The sequence below is a fragment of the Neovison vison genome, chromosome 3, assembly GCF_020171115.1.
Source record: "Neovison vison isolate M4711 chromosome 3, ASM_NN_V1, whole genome shotgun sequence".
Classification (NCBI taxonomy): Eukaryota; Metazoa; Chordata; class Mammalia; order Carnivora; family Mustelidae; genus Neogale; species Neogale vison.
In genome coordinates this window covers 211,829,192-211,841,705 of record NC_058093.1, presented here as the reverse complement: position 1 = coordinate 211,841,705, position 12,514 = coordinate 211,829,192, and the positions used below count along the sequence as shown (strand labels likewise).

At 60.3% G+C, this 12,514-nt stretch overlaps 1 protein-coding gene across 5 annotated transcripts in view; it reads right to left on the bottom strand.

The window, feature by feature from the left end:
- ARVCF (ARVCF delta catenin family member) overlaps positions 1 to 12,514 on the bottom strand; it is a 52,703-nt gene that overhangs the window by 3,079 nt on the left and 37,110 nt on the right. For 3 of the 5 annotated variants that reach the window (XM_044243700.1, XM_044243704.1, XM_044243701.1), the window contains 12 exons: positions 8,658 to 8,816; positions 7,987 to 8,510; positions 6,454 to 6,953; positions 5,630 to 5,813; positions 4,691 to 4,808; positions 4,083 to 4,254; positions 3,350 to 3,367; positions 2,736 to 2,807; positions 1,191 to 1,318; positions 731 to 881; positions 249 to 447; positions 36 to 147 (listed from right to left, as the gene is read on the bottom strand). In XM_044243700.1, the coding sequence (XP_044099635.1) occupies positions 36 to 147; positions 249 to 447; positions 731 to 881; positions 1,191 to 1,318; positions 2,736 to 2,807; positions 3,350 to 3,367; positions 4,083 to 4,254; positions 4,691 to 4,808; positions 5,630 to 5,813; positions 6,454 to 6,953; positions 7,987 to 8,510; positions 8,658 to 8,816 (2,337 nt within the window). The remainder of the gene's footprint in view (positions 1 to 35; positions 148 to 248; positions 448 to 730; positions 882 to 1,190; positions 1,319 to 2,735; positions 2,808 to 3,349; positions 3,368 to 4,082; positions 4,255 to 4,690; positions 4,809 to 5,629; positions 5,814 to 6,453; positions 6,954 to 7,986; positions 8,511 to 8,657; positions 8,817 to 12,514) is intronic. The other 2 variants (XM_044243703.1, XM_044243705.1) reach the window with 1 other exon arrangement.

Genomic DNA, 12,514 nt, shown 5'->3' with positions numbered 1-12,514 from the left:
GTGGAGGAAGAAAAGAAAAGCCAGGCAGGCCGCACCTGGAAGCGTGCCTTTGTCCAGCCATCCTTCTGTAGGGCACCGCGCAGCTCCTTGAAGCTCCACACAGTCTGCAGCACGTGGGAGGCAGCCTTCGCTTCGCGCACCGATTGGCTGCGGCCAGGCCCAGGGCGGGGTCAGCACTTGGTCCGTCCCGCCCTCCCCACCGGCCCCGCCCTCCCCCTGCCCTCTCTCCAGGCTGCACCCTCATCCACCTGGCAGCGCCAAGTGCTACCAGCGCTGGCACCCCTCGGGCCTGTAGCAGTGAGCGCGCATTGTCCAGGCTGTCGGACACGATCTCATGGATGGTGTTGAGCACGGCCACCACCGTGTCCTCCTCCAGGCGGGCACCCGGTCGTGGCGGAGTCTGTGCATTGCGCACGTTCCGCACCAGCTCCGCCATGGCGTAGCTCCCTGAAGGGCAGGGGCCGTTGTCAGGACACACCTCTGCCCACCCCAGCAGGAAGGAGTGGGATCCACCAGGAGAGCGCTCAGGGAGCTGCAAAGTCACCCACTGTGCACAGGGGCTAGGCCTTGAGACTATTTGGGAAGACCTGAGCTCCAGCGGCTGGGATGGAATGACAGGAGCAGGGCTGGGCCCCTGACCTCCTCCCCACCCTGCCGGGGGATGTGGGGGAGCACCCCAGAGAAGCCCCCTGGATTCTGCATCCTGGCTCTGCCCCACCAGCATCCTCACCAATGAGGTCCTTGTTGCGCCGGTCCAGGGAAAGGTTGCGTAGGGCGATGGCGACAGCACGCACCACCTTGTCAGTCTCGGACTGCAGCAGCTCCACGAGCACCGGAAGGCCACGTTCCTTGCGCACCGTGGCACGGATGTAGGTGGCCCACTGTGGCAGTGGAGCGGGGAGGGTGCTCAGCACGCTGAGTCCCGCCCACAGGCCTAGACACTCTCCTACCTGAGCCCTGGCTGTTCCCTCTGGCTGGACCCTCCTCCCCGGCAGGACAAAGCCCTAACCAAGCATCTCAACTCTACCTCCACCTTGCAGCCTTTGTGCTGCAAACCTCCCCGGACTTTGGGGAGGCACCATGTCCCATGTGGTTCCCCCCCCCCAAGACTGGGCAAAGGCAGAGGCCGGCACCAATGGGGTATACCTAGGATTCTCTGTGTCCCCTCCCTGCCAGATTCGGCCTCTCACCATCCAGTTGCCAGCGCTGAGGTTCTGTAGGGCGCCAGCGGCAGCCTCCAGGGTGTTAAAGTTCCGGCTCTCCGTGAGGAGGGAGAGGTAGAGACGTACCACCTCGGGCTGATACAGCAGCTCAAAGCCTGGGCACAGAGCACCCACCGCCCACAGTCACCCAGGCCCCCCCATTACCCCCTCTTCCCCTCCTCCCATCAATGCCCCCAGGGAAAGAGTCAGCTGGGGCCAGGGATGGGTATGTGCAGTCAGGGAAAATTTAACCACATGTTCACCCCTTATGAGCCACCCAAGGGAGAAAGAATTCCCATTTCATGAAAGAACAGAGACTCAGTGAGGAGGCAGGGGGTCTAAGCCAGGTCATTGTTCCCTTGACCCTGCTGCCAAAGAAATGGTATTGGACCTGCCTGGTATCCAGAGCATCCAGGAGGCCTGGGGTAGGGAGGGAGGTGGCAACCTGGGCCACTCCCCTAGCAATAGGACTCAAACTCCCTAACAACAGGGCCAGCCCTCCTGGGTAGATAGGCCGTGCAACTAACTGGGGGGGGAGGAGCCCTAGCAGTGAGACCCATCCTCCTTAGTAACATGGCCCTATTCTCTCCTATGTAACTTAGGCTGTTACCAGTGCACATCCCTAGCAACAGGGCCCGCCTTCTCAGTCCGCACCCTGCTCAACCACTCCTGGTTCCCCATCAGGCCCCCTGTGCGGCAGAGTTGCCCCAAGGTACTCTAGAGAGGAGGGGCTGAACAGCCTTTCAGTTGTCCTGTACCCAGACATTATTCCTTCTCTCTTATCCTCCCACTCCACATTTTCTCACCCCCTCCCCATTCCTCATGCCTCACAGTCCCTCCACTCCAGCTCTGCTGGGCTTCCTTTCCTCAGATGCTCCAAGTATGTCTACCACTCAGGGTATTTACCCCTGAAGGCGTTTGCCGGCACTGGTCCCTCTGTGTGTGATATTTTCCCCTAGATCCCATGGCTGGGGTCTTCCACCCTGCTTGGGGGTATCTGGGCTTGCAGGGTGGGCCGTGGCCTGGGGCTCACCAGGGCAGAGCTGTCTTACTGAGGCTAGATTCCCAGTGTACAGAACAGCACCAGCACACAGAAGGACTGCAACAGACACAGGGGACGAGAAGACAAACCACTCTGCCTCCTGCATGATCAGCCTCCCTACTAGACCTGACAGCCCACCTCAGCTCCTAAACCCCCGGAGTGAACATGAGCCCCTCAACTGACACCAGAGGTCCTGCCTAACTGGTCTCTGCCCTTCAATGAAGGCCTTACTCTATCCCCTCTAGTTTTTTCGCATGCTGTGTGACCTGGTAAATGCCTGACCTCTCTGTGCCTCTGTCTCCCACCCTGCCTGGAATGACCCATGGAACTGACCCTGATTCTAAACCCACAGCAGGACTGGACAGCCTTCTTGGGGGGCACAACTGTTGACTGTTTCCCCACGGGATCCCCAAGGCCCTTCAAGCCTGCTTGGTAGCACAAAGCCTCGCTACCTGGATGGGCCTGGGCTGAATTCTCCGCTGTCCACTCACCTTTGGCAGCCTCGGTTCGCTTGGGAAGGTCCAGTGTGTCAAAGTTCCGGTCCATGTCACCATCCTTCTTCCCTGGAACAGAGAAGTGGCAGAGGTGAGCTCACTAGCTCACAGTCACCCTCATCTCAAATAAGGGAGCATCTTCTCCTCTGAAAGGCAGCAGAGCTGAGTTCAGATGATCTGGGCTCCCTATTCTGCCCAGCCTCACGGGGACTTTGTGTGGTCCCTTTAAGCCACCTATCACCTCATTCCCAGGGGCAGACTTTGTTCCCTGGGGCCTGTGGGGACATATACACCCAGACCCCGCCCCCCCCTTGACTCTCCCTGTTCCAGCTCCAGGCCCAGCCCTGCCTGGGTAGCTGGGTCTGAGGTTACAGAGAACAGCCCGTTGGCCTCCCAGTAAGTCCAGGGCTGACATTCCTGCCGTTGCCATGTCCACACAGTTGTCATGGAGATGGCTGCCCGGGAAAGGGCCTGGGGATGGGGCAGGGCCTTGAGGCTGGACCGCCCTGCAGTTGTCATAGCAATGACTGCCTGGACAACAGGGTGGGCGGCACCTCCCTGGTGCCCACTGCACCCACTGGGCCTGGACAGCAGGACAAACAGGGACTCACCTTGGTGGAACCACTCCTCTGGGCGGCCGGAGGAAGCACAGGAGAGAGGAGACGAGCCTGAGTGGGCAGCACCCTCCCACCATGCCCTCCTAGGCGGCCTCTACTTCCCAATGCATACCCTGGGTTGAACAGATAGGTCGGGGAACTCCACCCTGATCACTGGGGAGGGCTGAGTGCCCGCAAATGGAACAAGAAAGAGGAGGCCTGGGTTCAGAACCAGGGTGGCCACGTGGGGGCGGGGGGGGGTGGGGAGGAGGTCAGGGCGGGGCACAGATGCAACTCAGCAGGTGCCTGAGAATGTGGATCCCGGAACCTGCACCCAGCGAACGCCGGGTAGGATGGTGTGAAGGCAGGGTGGGGTACTGCCTCCAGGCCATCTCAAGGTCTTCAGGTGCTCTGTGAATGCCAGGAGGCAGCATCGACTTCAGAACTTTCCAAACAGGGGCCCAAAGAACTCTTCCTGGGGCTGAGGGACTGAGTCCAGGCAGCAGCAGGGACAACCATGTAGGTTCACCCCTGCCCTCCACTGGGGGATCCCAGAGTGTAGATGAGGGACAGCTGGCCTGTCAATTGGATGACCCTACCGCTTTCCGGGCTCCCTGCTTCCCCACCTGCCCATCACGAGCTGACCAGGTGGTCTCTGGCTTCCAGGATGGCCACAGGTATGGTGCCCCTTCAACCTGGGGTAGCAGGGGGAGTCCTAGAGTGCAGTACCCCAGTCCCTCCCACACACCTTTGGCCTTCTTGCCACCGAAACAGCCGGCGTCATCCCTCCTCCGGCGCTGGGAACCCGTAGCACCGCCGGGGGGCCCTGGCTCAGCCTCCTGGTACCTGTCGGCCCCAGGCACCTCCTTGTGCACGTGGTAGGACAGGTTCCGCATGATACACACACAGTTTTCCACCGACTGCGGGGAGAGGAGAAATGGTGGAGAAGGGCCAGGTGAGCACAGAGACTGCCCACCCTCCCCAGGGAAGCCTGGCCACAGCCAGTGTGCACAGAGGGAGCTGAGGGTGCAAAGACAGGGAGACCAAAGCCAGGGGGCCTACAGGGGTGAGGGCTCCCAGGGATGGACTGAGGAAGGAAAAATGTGGAGAACACACCGTGGGTAGGAGCTAGTGGTGGACTTCATAGCACGTCCACTTCGGAGTGGCTACTTCGGTGTGACCCATGCCCAGGGCACTGCCCCAGACTGCATGCCTACTTCTCCTGTGCTGCCCCAATAGTTCAGGGCCCCCTGGGCCCAGTCCCTGCTCCATTTCCCTAACTCTTTGGAGGAGGCTATGAGACTCACCCAGCTAAGACCTGCTAGGGACATCAGCCCTGCCCCCTGCCCCACCCACCTTGTTGTCCGTGTCCTTTCTGCCCACTGCGGACTGCAAGGCGTGCAAAAGGGCATCCACCAGCCCCTCACATTCCCGGAGCCGCCGTCGGGCCTCTGCGCCATCCGAACTCACGTTCCTGGGTGGCCAAGAGCAAGCCTGGTAACCTCTGGCTCCCACGGGGATTTCCCAGCCCCTCCCCCACACCAGGCCTTGAGGTCAGGTCTTCATCTGTAAGAACAGCTCTGACATCAGCCTGTTAGGGCTATTGACAGTGTCCCAACCACTGCGACCCTAGGAGGGAGCCCGGGCCTGGCATCTGTGTGGAGCTTGGGACCTTTTCTGATGCCCAGCAGAATTGGAAGGGTCCAGAGTCTTGAATGCACACACAGGTAATTCTGCTCCCCCTGCCCCAGTGGCAGTTCTGAGTTCAACCTTACCCTGAGATGAGGACCCCAGAGGGCCACAGGGCTACATCCTGATGGACAGGCAGGACCATGGGAACCCAGGATCCCCTGTGGGGACTCTGTTGTGATGGCCAGGGTGGGAGGACTGGGGCTGAGGTCACCAGGACGTGCAATGAGGCCTCTGAGGCAGACGGAAGATGAGGGTCCTGGCTCCCCCTAACCTGGCTGTCACGGTGATAGGAATGTGGGTAGAAGCTGAGCAGGGCTGGAGACATGGGGTCCTACATGAGAGCGCGGCAGACCTTGTCCAGAGGCTGCCCTTGCGGCTGAGTACAGCCCCATCAGGCCCCATTCTCCGGACTTGGGCAGGAACTGCGACATTAGCTAGGAGGCTCCTGAGACTTGGGTGGCTAATTGCCTTCCAGATTATACAGGACATGAGTACATTCCCAGGTCTGTGTACAGGCTCTGGTGCCTGGCTCCTGCCTCCTTGACCAAGAACGGTCCTGGGTGGCTGCAGAGAAGAGTGCCCGAGCCCAGCCCCCACCCACACCTCAAGCAGCCCGATGTGTTCTTGAAGACTGTCGTCCACTCAGCATCCCTTGGCTTGGAATCCTCATTGGGTTCGCGCTCCCAGCCCGAGTGGGGCACAATGACCTCGTGGGTCAGCGTCTGCAGGCCGTGGTCAATGATGACCATCTTCAGGGGCTCATAGGATGACAGGTTCCAGAGTGTGCCTGCAGGGTGCCATCAACCAGCCCGTGCTCACCACACAAGCAGTGACCTTCCATCCTCCCCAGGAGACCTCACTCAGGACATGCCCCAGAAGGCAGGAAGATAACAAAAGCCATGAGAGGTCCTGGGTGCCCACCCTGGCCCAGGCAAGTTACCTAACAGTAGCTACCTGCTGGGAGGAAGCACGGTGGCGGGGGGGGGGAACGACACAGAGGAAAGGCTGGCAGGAAGCCCGTGGCTGGACAAGCAGGTACATTCTCTTGCCCCATCCTTTTTGAACCCGGGGGGGGGGGACAGGTGGCACTACTGCTCCACTGGCCCCACCTAAAGGTGGTCACATGACCCTACCTGGCTAATTGGGTCCCATAAGGCACCATCCCCCAGCACCAGCCCCATTGGAGGGTGGGACCAGGAGGCTAGACCTAGAGTATGGGGATTGAGAGGGTGGGGGCAGCAGATGGAAAGGGAATGTGCCTGAGAGTCCACAGGTAGAGAGACTGGGGACCTCAGCCTAAGCCTAACGCCTACTCCCAGCAGCTGAACTCCTGATTGAATGGGTGGGTAGTGGTGGGGAGGGTCTTTCCCTGGCCAAGCCTCACTCTCCTCTCCCTGAGGGATGGGGGGAGGCCAGGCGTCACTCACCGGTGACGAGCTCTCGGACCTCGTTATCCCGGGCAGCCCGCAGCAGGCGCACCAGGGCAGGCACACCACCGCAGTCCCGGATGGCAGCCTTGTTGTCCGTGTCCCGGCCATAAGAGAGGTTCCGCAGTGCCCCACAGGCCCGCCGCCGCACCTCTGCCCTCGGGTGGTCCAGCAGAGCCACGAGCAAGGGCAGACCCCGCAGCTGCCGCACGCGTCGCTTGACGCCTTCATTCTCGAAGCACAGGTGCTGCAGGTAGGCAGCTGCGTTGGCTTTCACAGGGTCCACGGGGTGTCGCAGCATAGCCAAGACCTCTGGCAGCTCGGGGTCCCGCCAACGCGGCTCCTTACGGGCACTGTCGACTGAGGGCGACCGCCGTACCACTCTGTCCAGACTGCCCAGGCTGCCCCGTTCCGGCTGGGCCAGGGGGGCCGTCGCAGCTGGAAACGGGGGACGCTCCTCCATCAGCTCACCGCCATCATCTGCCACATCCTCATAGGGCCTGTGCAGGCAGGCAGGGCACAAGAATATCTCAGCACTGCCTGAGGATGTCCACTCCAAGGCCACCCACCATTATCTTCATTATCGTGGACCACGAACCCATGAAAGGTGGGGATAGGTCTACAGTATTCGTATGGCGTCCCAAGTGCCGAGTGGGTGCTGCGAGTCACACCCCAGGCCAGCAAGAACTGACTCACAGCCAGCGACTTAGCCAAACACCAGCCAGTGGGTATCGGGGCTTGGATCCCCCTAAGATGGGGAGCTCACTCACTCCCATCACCATGCAGCATTCCCCAATTGGGAGTTAAATGCATTTCTATGAAACATCTATCTGTGACTGGGATCCTGCTTTCCTGTGAGAACCATCTCTGTGACATGAGATCTGCCAGGATGTGGGGGCAGGAGGTGACCCTCCCTGCACACAGCCATTCTGGTGGGACCATATAAGGGGCATTCAGGCCCCCAGTCCCCCAGAGTACAAGATGTCCTTGTGGGATGTCACCAGCAAACCTACTTCCTAGAGCAGGGATTGAGGCTAGGAGGGGTCAGGTGTCTTGCCTGTGGTCACCCAGCATAATTCACACCAAGGCTGTGATCAAGTTCTCACTCTACAGATGGAAAAACTGAGGGCCGAGGTGACAGAACCAGAGTCGATGCTTGATAGCCTAGTTTCTGGTTGCTTCTGTACACAGGGACAATTGAGGCCTGGGGAAAGGCTGGAGCCTCAGACTCACAGGAAATGTTCTGAACCTCTTGTGTTCCTACCTTCATGGTCATCTGTCTGGAGCAGGGACAGTGGGTGTTGGGCATGGTCACTGACTTCCCTAATCCTCCAGACTTCTAGGGAAGGTGCCGGGTGCAACTTCCACTATTCCAGAAGCTTCCTTTGCGGCTGTCCTTGAATTGAAGCTGATTGAAACCAGTGTGTAACTAACTAACTTAGCCCCTGCAGCTAGACCTCCTGCAGAGGACTCTCTGCTAGGGGAATGGAAGGCAGACTTCCCAGAGGTGGTGGCCAGACTGAGGGTCCTCACCTGGTTCGAAGGCCACGCCCACACTCAGGCCTCCTCCTTGTGGCAGTACCGTAGTCAGGCTCCAGCTCCGGGCCACCCTCATCGTCAGCAGCCAGACTGCGGGTGTCATCCTCTAAGCCGTATGGCTCTGCCTGGAAGCGCTCCGGCTGGGAGCGACCAGCTGGCGGCACAGGCTCGGGGCCTGCAGGGAAGGCCTCACGTCGGCCAGGCAGTGTGAAGCAGCCATCGACGGGGCCTGGGCCAAGGGGGCCACGTGCGGGCCGCACACCCAGCCCCCGGGAGAGACTGCCATAGCTGGGGACATCACGGGGCTCAGGGCCATCGGTAAAGCTGCCCGCACTGCTGAGGTAGGCACGGGAAAGTGTGGCTGCCGGACCGCCCCCGCGCAACAGGAAGTGCCGGTCCAGCGGGCCGTCTGCAAAGGGGCCTAGCGGGGGGCCTCCATCCAGCAGGGGTAGGCCATCTGGGCCTACGGGTACTTGGCGCACTGTCCTCGTAGTCACCGTCTTGACCGTCTTGGTGACCTGGTGGGGAAGTGGGTGGCCGGTGGGCAGGCTGGGCAGCCTGAGAGACCCAGACACCAGCCCAACTGGTGCCCTGGGAGGCCCCTCTGTACATGCAACAACCGTGGCTACATGGCCTACTTGTCCACTGCCTGGGCCTGGCCATACCTTGGTCTCAGTGCGCCGAGTCGTGCCGTCTTCTGATGTGACAATGGACACATGGGAGGTAGGGGTGCCAGGGTCCTCCTCTACTGTCACGGTCTCCTCCAGCACCTCGGGCGCCTCTGGCATTGTGGCCAGTGAGGCCTGGCTGCCCGGGCTCTGCTCCTAGGTGGGGTGGGGTGGGGTGAGGGGTTGTCAGTGGGAGGACCCACAGCTCGCTGGCCCTAGAGTGTGGATGCTAGTGCTGGCCTAGAGGCCAGGAGGGCCTTCTTCCCACCGCTGGAACCCACAGGCCCCAGAGCCTATCTTAGCCCCCAGCCCATTCCTGCCTCTGAATGCCATGGGGCTGACTGATCCTGCTGCCCTATTCCATGGAGGTCTTTGGGGCTTGACCTCCCCCAGTCCTGGTGCCTCCCTGAGCGGAGCTCCAAGGCCTGGCTTCTACAGGTTCCTGGTGGCCCAAGGAGGTTGGTGGGACCTGGAGCTTGGACTCTGGACACAGCTCACTACCCCCCGCTGGGCCTCCCTGTGTCCTGGGCCTCTTCCCAAGAAACCCTGAATGCAGAGGCCTCGGGGAGCAGCTTCAACAACACTCACTGACTCCCCAGGGCCACACCCAGGCCCCCACTGCTCCCAAGGCCAGCCAGACGCCCTCGCAGGACGGAAATACCCAGTTCTCAGAATGCCCAAAATACCCTTGCTCCTTCCGGCCTGGATACTCTTAGGGTGTTGAGTGGGCAGAGCCTAGCCCGACCTCATTTGGGCCAGCATTTGGCGCTCCCTGTTGAGGTGCTGGGTGTTTTCTCAGAACCCTGAGGTGGTGATTCAGGCCAGGTGTCCCCAGTTAGTCCTTGATGGGAGCCCTGGTGTCCCCTCTCCATATACCTCCCTCCAAGATCTCCCCAACTGCAGCTCCCCTTGCCTTCATCCCTGCAGGGGATGACCATGGTGGAATTCCAGGAAGACAACTCTGGACAGAGGCCTTTTTAAGGCCCTACACCTAGGGCCAGACTTGCCAATGGGGAAGCAGAGGCTCCATAACAGAGCTGAACTGACTGTGCTGACTGGCAAAGGGGGGCTGAGAGCTGAAGTCCATCTACCCCTGGGCCTCTGACTGCCCGGGTCCCCATAGCATGCCAACGTCCCAGGATTAGCATCTGGCCAGCATGGATAGGGACTGAAACACAAGCTACCGTGGGCAGGCAAGCAGGAACACATTCCTGGGCAGCGGGGGGCAGCGGGGGCCAGGTCAGCAGGAGGACAGGCCCTGCTCTGTGGCCCAGATGCTGTGCCTTGAGGAATGGTTCCCCTGTCTGGGCCCCCAGGCCTCTGAGGCCCTATCCAGAAACAGAGCTGAGGCCCAAGGAAGGCCACAACACTATCTGCCCACCACCAGAGCCCTACTCTGCTCCTGGCCCTGGGTGTGGGAGGTATGTAAGCCTAGATGCCCAGGGCTGCCCTGGGGCTGGCTTCCCAAGGTTCTTGGGGTGCAGAGTCTCCTCAGGTTGGGTACTGCCCTGACAAAATGCTTAAGCCCCCAACTGCACACAGTGCTGATTCTGGACCCCCGCAAACTCTTCGGAGGTCCAGATATAGGCCTGCACTATGTCAGGACAGGCGTATTCCCTGGGCTCTGGAGACACAGGAACGAAGCCCCAGAATGCAGCCTCTGCTCCCAGAAGCAGGACCAAAGAGGATAACAGTATGTGATTTCATAGAAAGGAAAACAGAGGCCTAACAGAAGGGAGAGGCTTAGCCAGGACTCCACAAACCACTGACAGGGGATCTCAGGCATCCATAGGTAAGGCCATTTTGCAAGGCCTTCCAGCTAACACCTCACCCCTTGTGGGCCGCAGCCTTGGCTGCCACTCAGTTTGGGGTTGTAGGTGGAAAGCGTGATGGGGACGTGGCCAGGAAGGAGGAATGATGTTCCCTGAGGAGGAGGAGGAAGCTGGGACCCTGAATAGGGGGGACGTGTGGCTGGGCTGCCAGGGTAGGCGGCCTGGGCTCTTCTCTGAAGGCCCTGGGAGCCGGGACAGTTCCAGACCAGAAGATTCAGGGAGAGCCTGTCACTGGTGTCTCACCTGCCCCACCTGTATTTAGCAACTGTGGGAGCAAATGTGTGTCAGGTGTGTCAGGTGCCCTCTCTTGGGCCCTGGGGGGCCAGGCATGGAGGGGCCTAGGGCCACAGCCTTGTGGCTGCAAGTGGAGGGGAGGAGCGAGGAGCAAGATGGACAAGAGGGGACCAGAGCACTGCCAGGAGGACGTGGCCCTGAGAGTGGATAGAAGAGCCTCCAACTCCCCAGTTAGGGGCTGGGTGTGATAAGGGAGGAGGAGGAGGAAGCACACCTCAGACTCCAATGCTACCGTGACTCAGTTTATTCTCATTCTAGCCTGTGATGAGGGTCTGACACAGTGCAGCACGAGGGATGAAGAGATGGGGGTCCAGAAGAGCCAGGACCCCCCCACCCCACCCCACCCCAGTGCCTGGCAACCTCACAGCATCACCCACCAATGCCCAGTCCAGGCAGCCTGGTAGTGGGATCCTGAGGCCCCAAGAGCCCCAACTGGCAAATGACCTCAGGGAGCTAAAAACAGGCGATGACTTCACCCAGGCAGGCGGGCAGGCAGGAGCGTGAGTCAGCCGGTGATCACAGGAAGGCCCGGCCCCCGTTACACACGCCTGGGCACACATGCAGATAAGGAACTGGACATGTGTGCATGTACCTGGTGCTTCCAACAGGGACACGTGCACAGACACAGGTGTGTGTGTAAGCACACAGCCTGGCCCACGGGCCCAAGCGCGTCCATCTGCATGCTGTCCTAACAGTCCCTGGTACAAAGCGTCTGCTGCCCCCAGAGGGACTTGCATGTGCCAACACATCTCCATCACCTCCTCCTGTCTCCCACCCCTGTGACCAGACTACTTGGACACCCCCTCAACCACCCACTCCGGGTGGTCTCAGAGCAGGCAGCAGAGTAGGGAACCAAAGCCTGTGGTGGGGAAAGGCCCAAGGTCAAAACACGGTTCAGGCCTCTGTAACATCTTTGGGGTGGTGGCATGGGTCTGTGGAATGATGACTGGCAAACAGATGGCACTCAACAGAGGCAGCTGACTGGGGTGCCTGCATCTTCATATGACCTCAAAACTCTGCTCGAGGGCCACATGTCTACCTACCCGGGAAGGCAGAACCCAGAGACCCCTGGCCATGCAGCTCAGGGCCCCTCTGCACCCCATACATGAACACCAGCCTGGACCCATAACCCCCAGCCCTTTGCATCCCAAGCCAAATCCTGTCAACTTCCCCATCCCTAGCTGCATTCTTGCCCCTCTTCCTGGGACCACTGACCTGTCTCCCATCACCTACCTCCACAGCCCAAACTGTCCCCATGGCACTCCCATCCATGGTCTATCCGGTCCAAGGTCTATAGGCCTGGCCCAGAGTGGGGCTGCTATCCAGACCCAGGGTTTCCCAGGAGTTCCCTTGAACTTGTGGAAGGGGCCTGGCCCAAGACTCCAAGTCCGAGGCCAGAATGGCCAGTACTCAGAAAGGTAAACCCAATCAGCCACCACTGCTCTCAAGAGGGTCCCCAGAGGCACAGAGAGAGGGCCATAGGCCCTGTCACACACCTGGGGCTCAGCTTCCTCATATGGAAACAGAAGGCACCCAGGATATCACAGCCAAAGGACAAGCGGGATAGTGCCAGTCCCGGACACCTTGGTGGCTGGACCTAAGGAACATGGGGAGTAGAATACAAGATGTGGGCCAACATACAGAGGGGCCACCACTCTTGTGGGCCGCAAAGGCCTACAACCACATCCGAGGTACGTGTGGGAATGGCAGAGGGAGGGGATGGGAAAA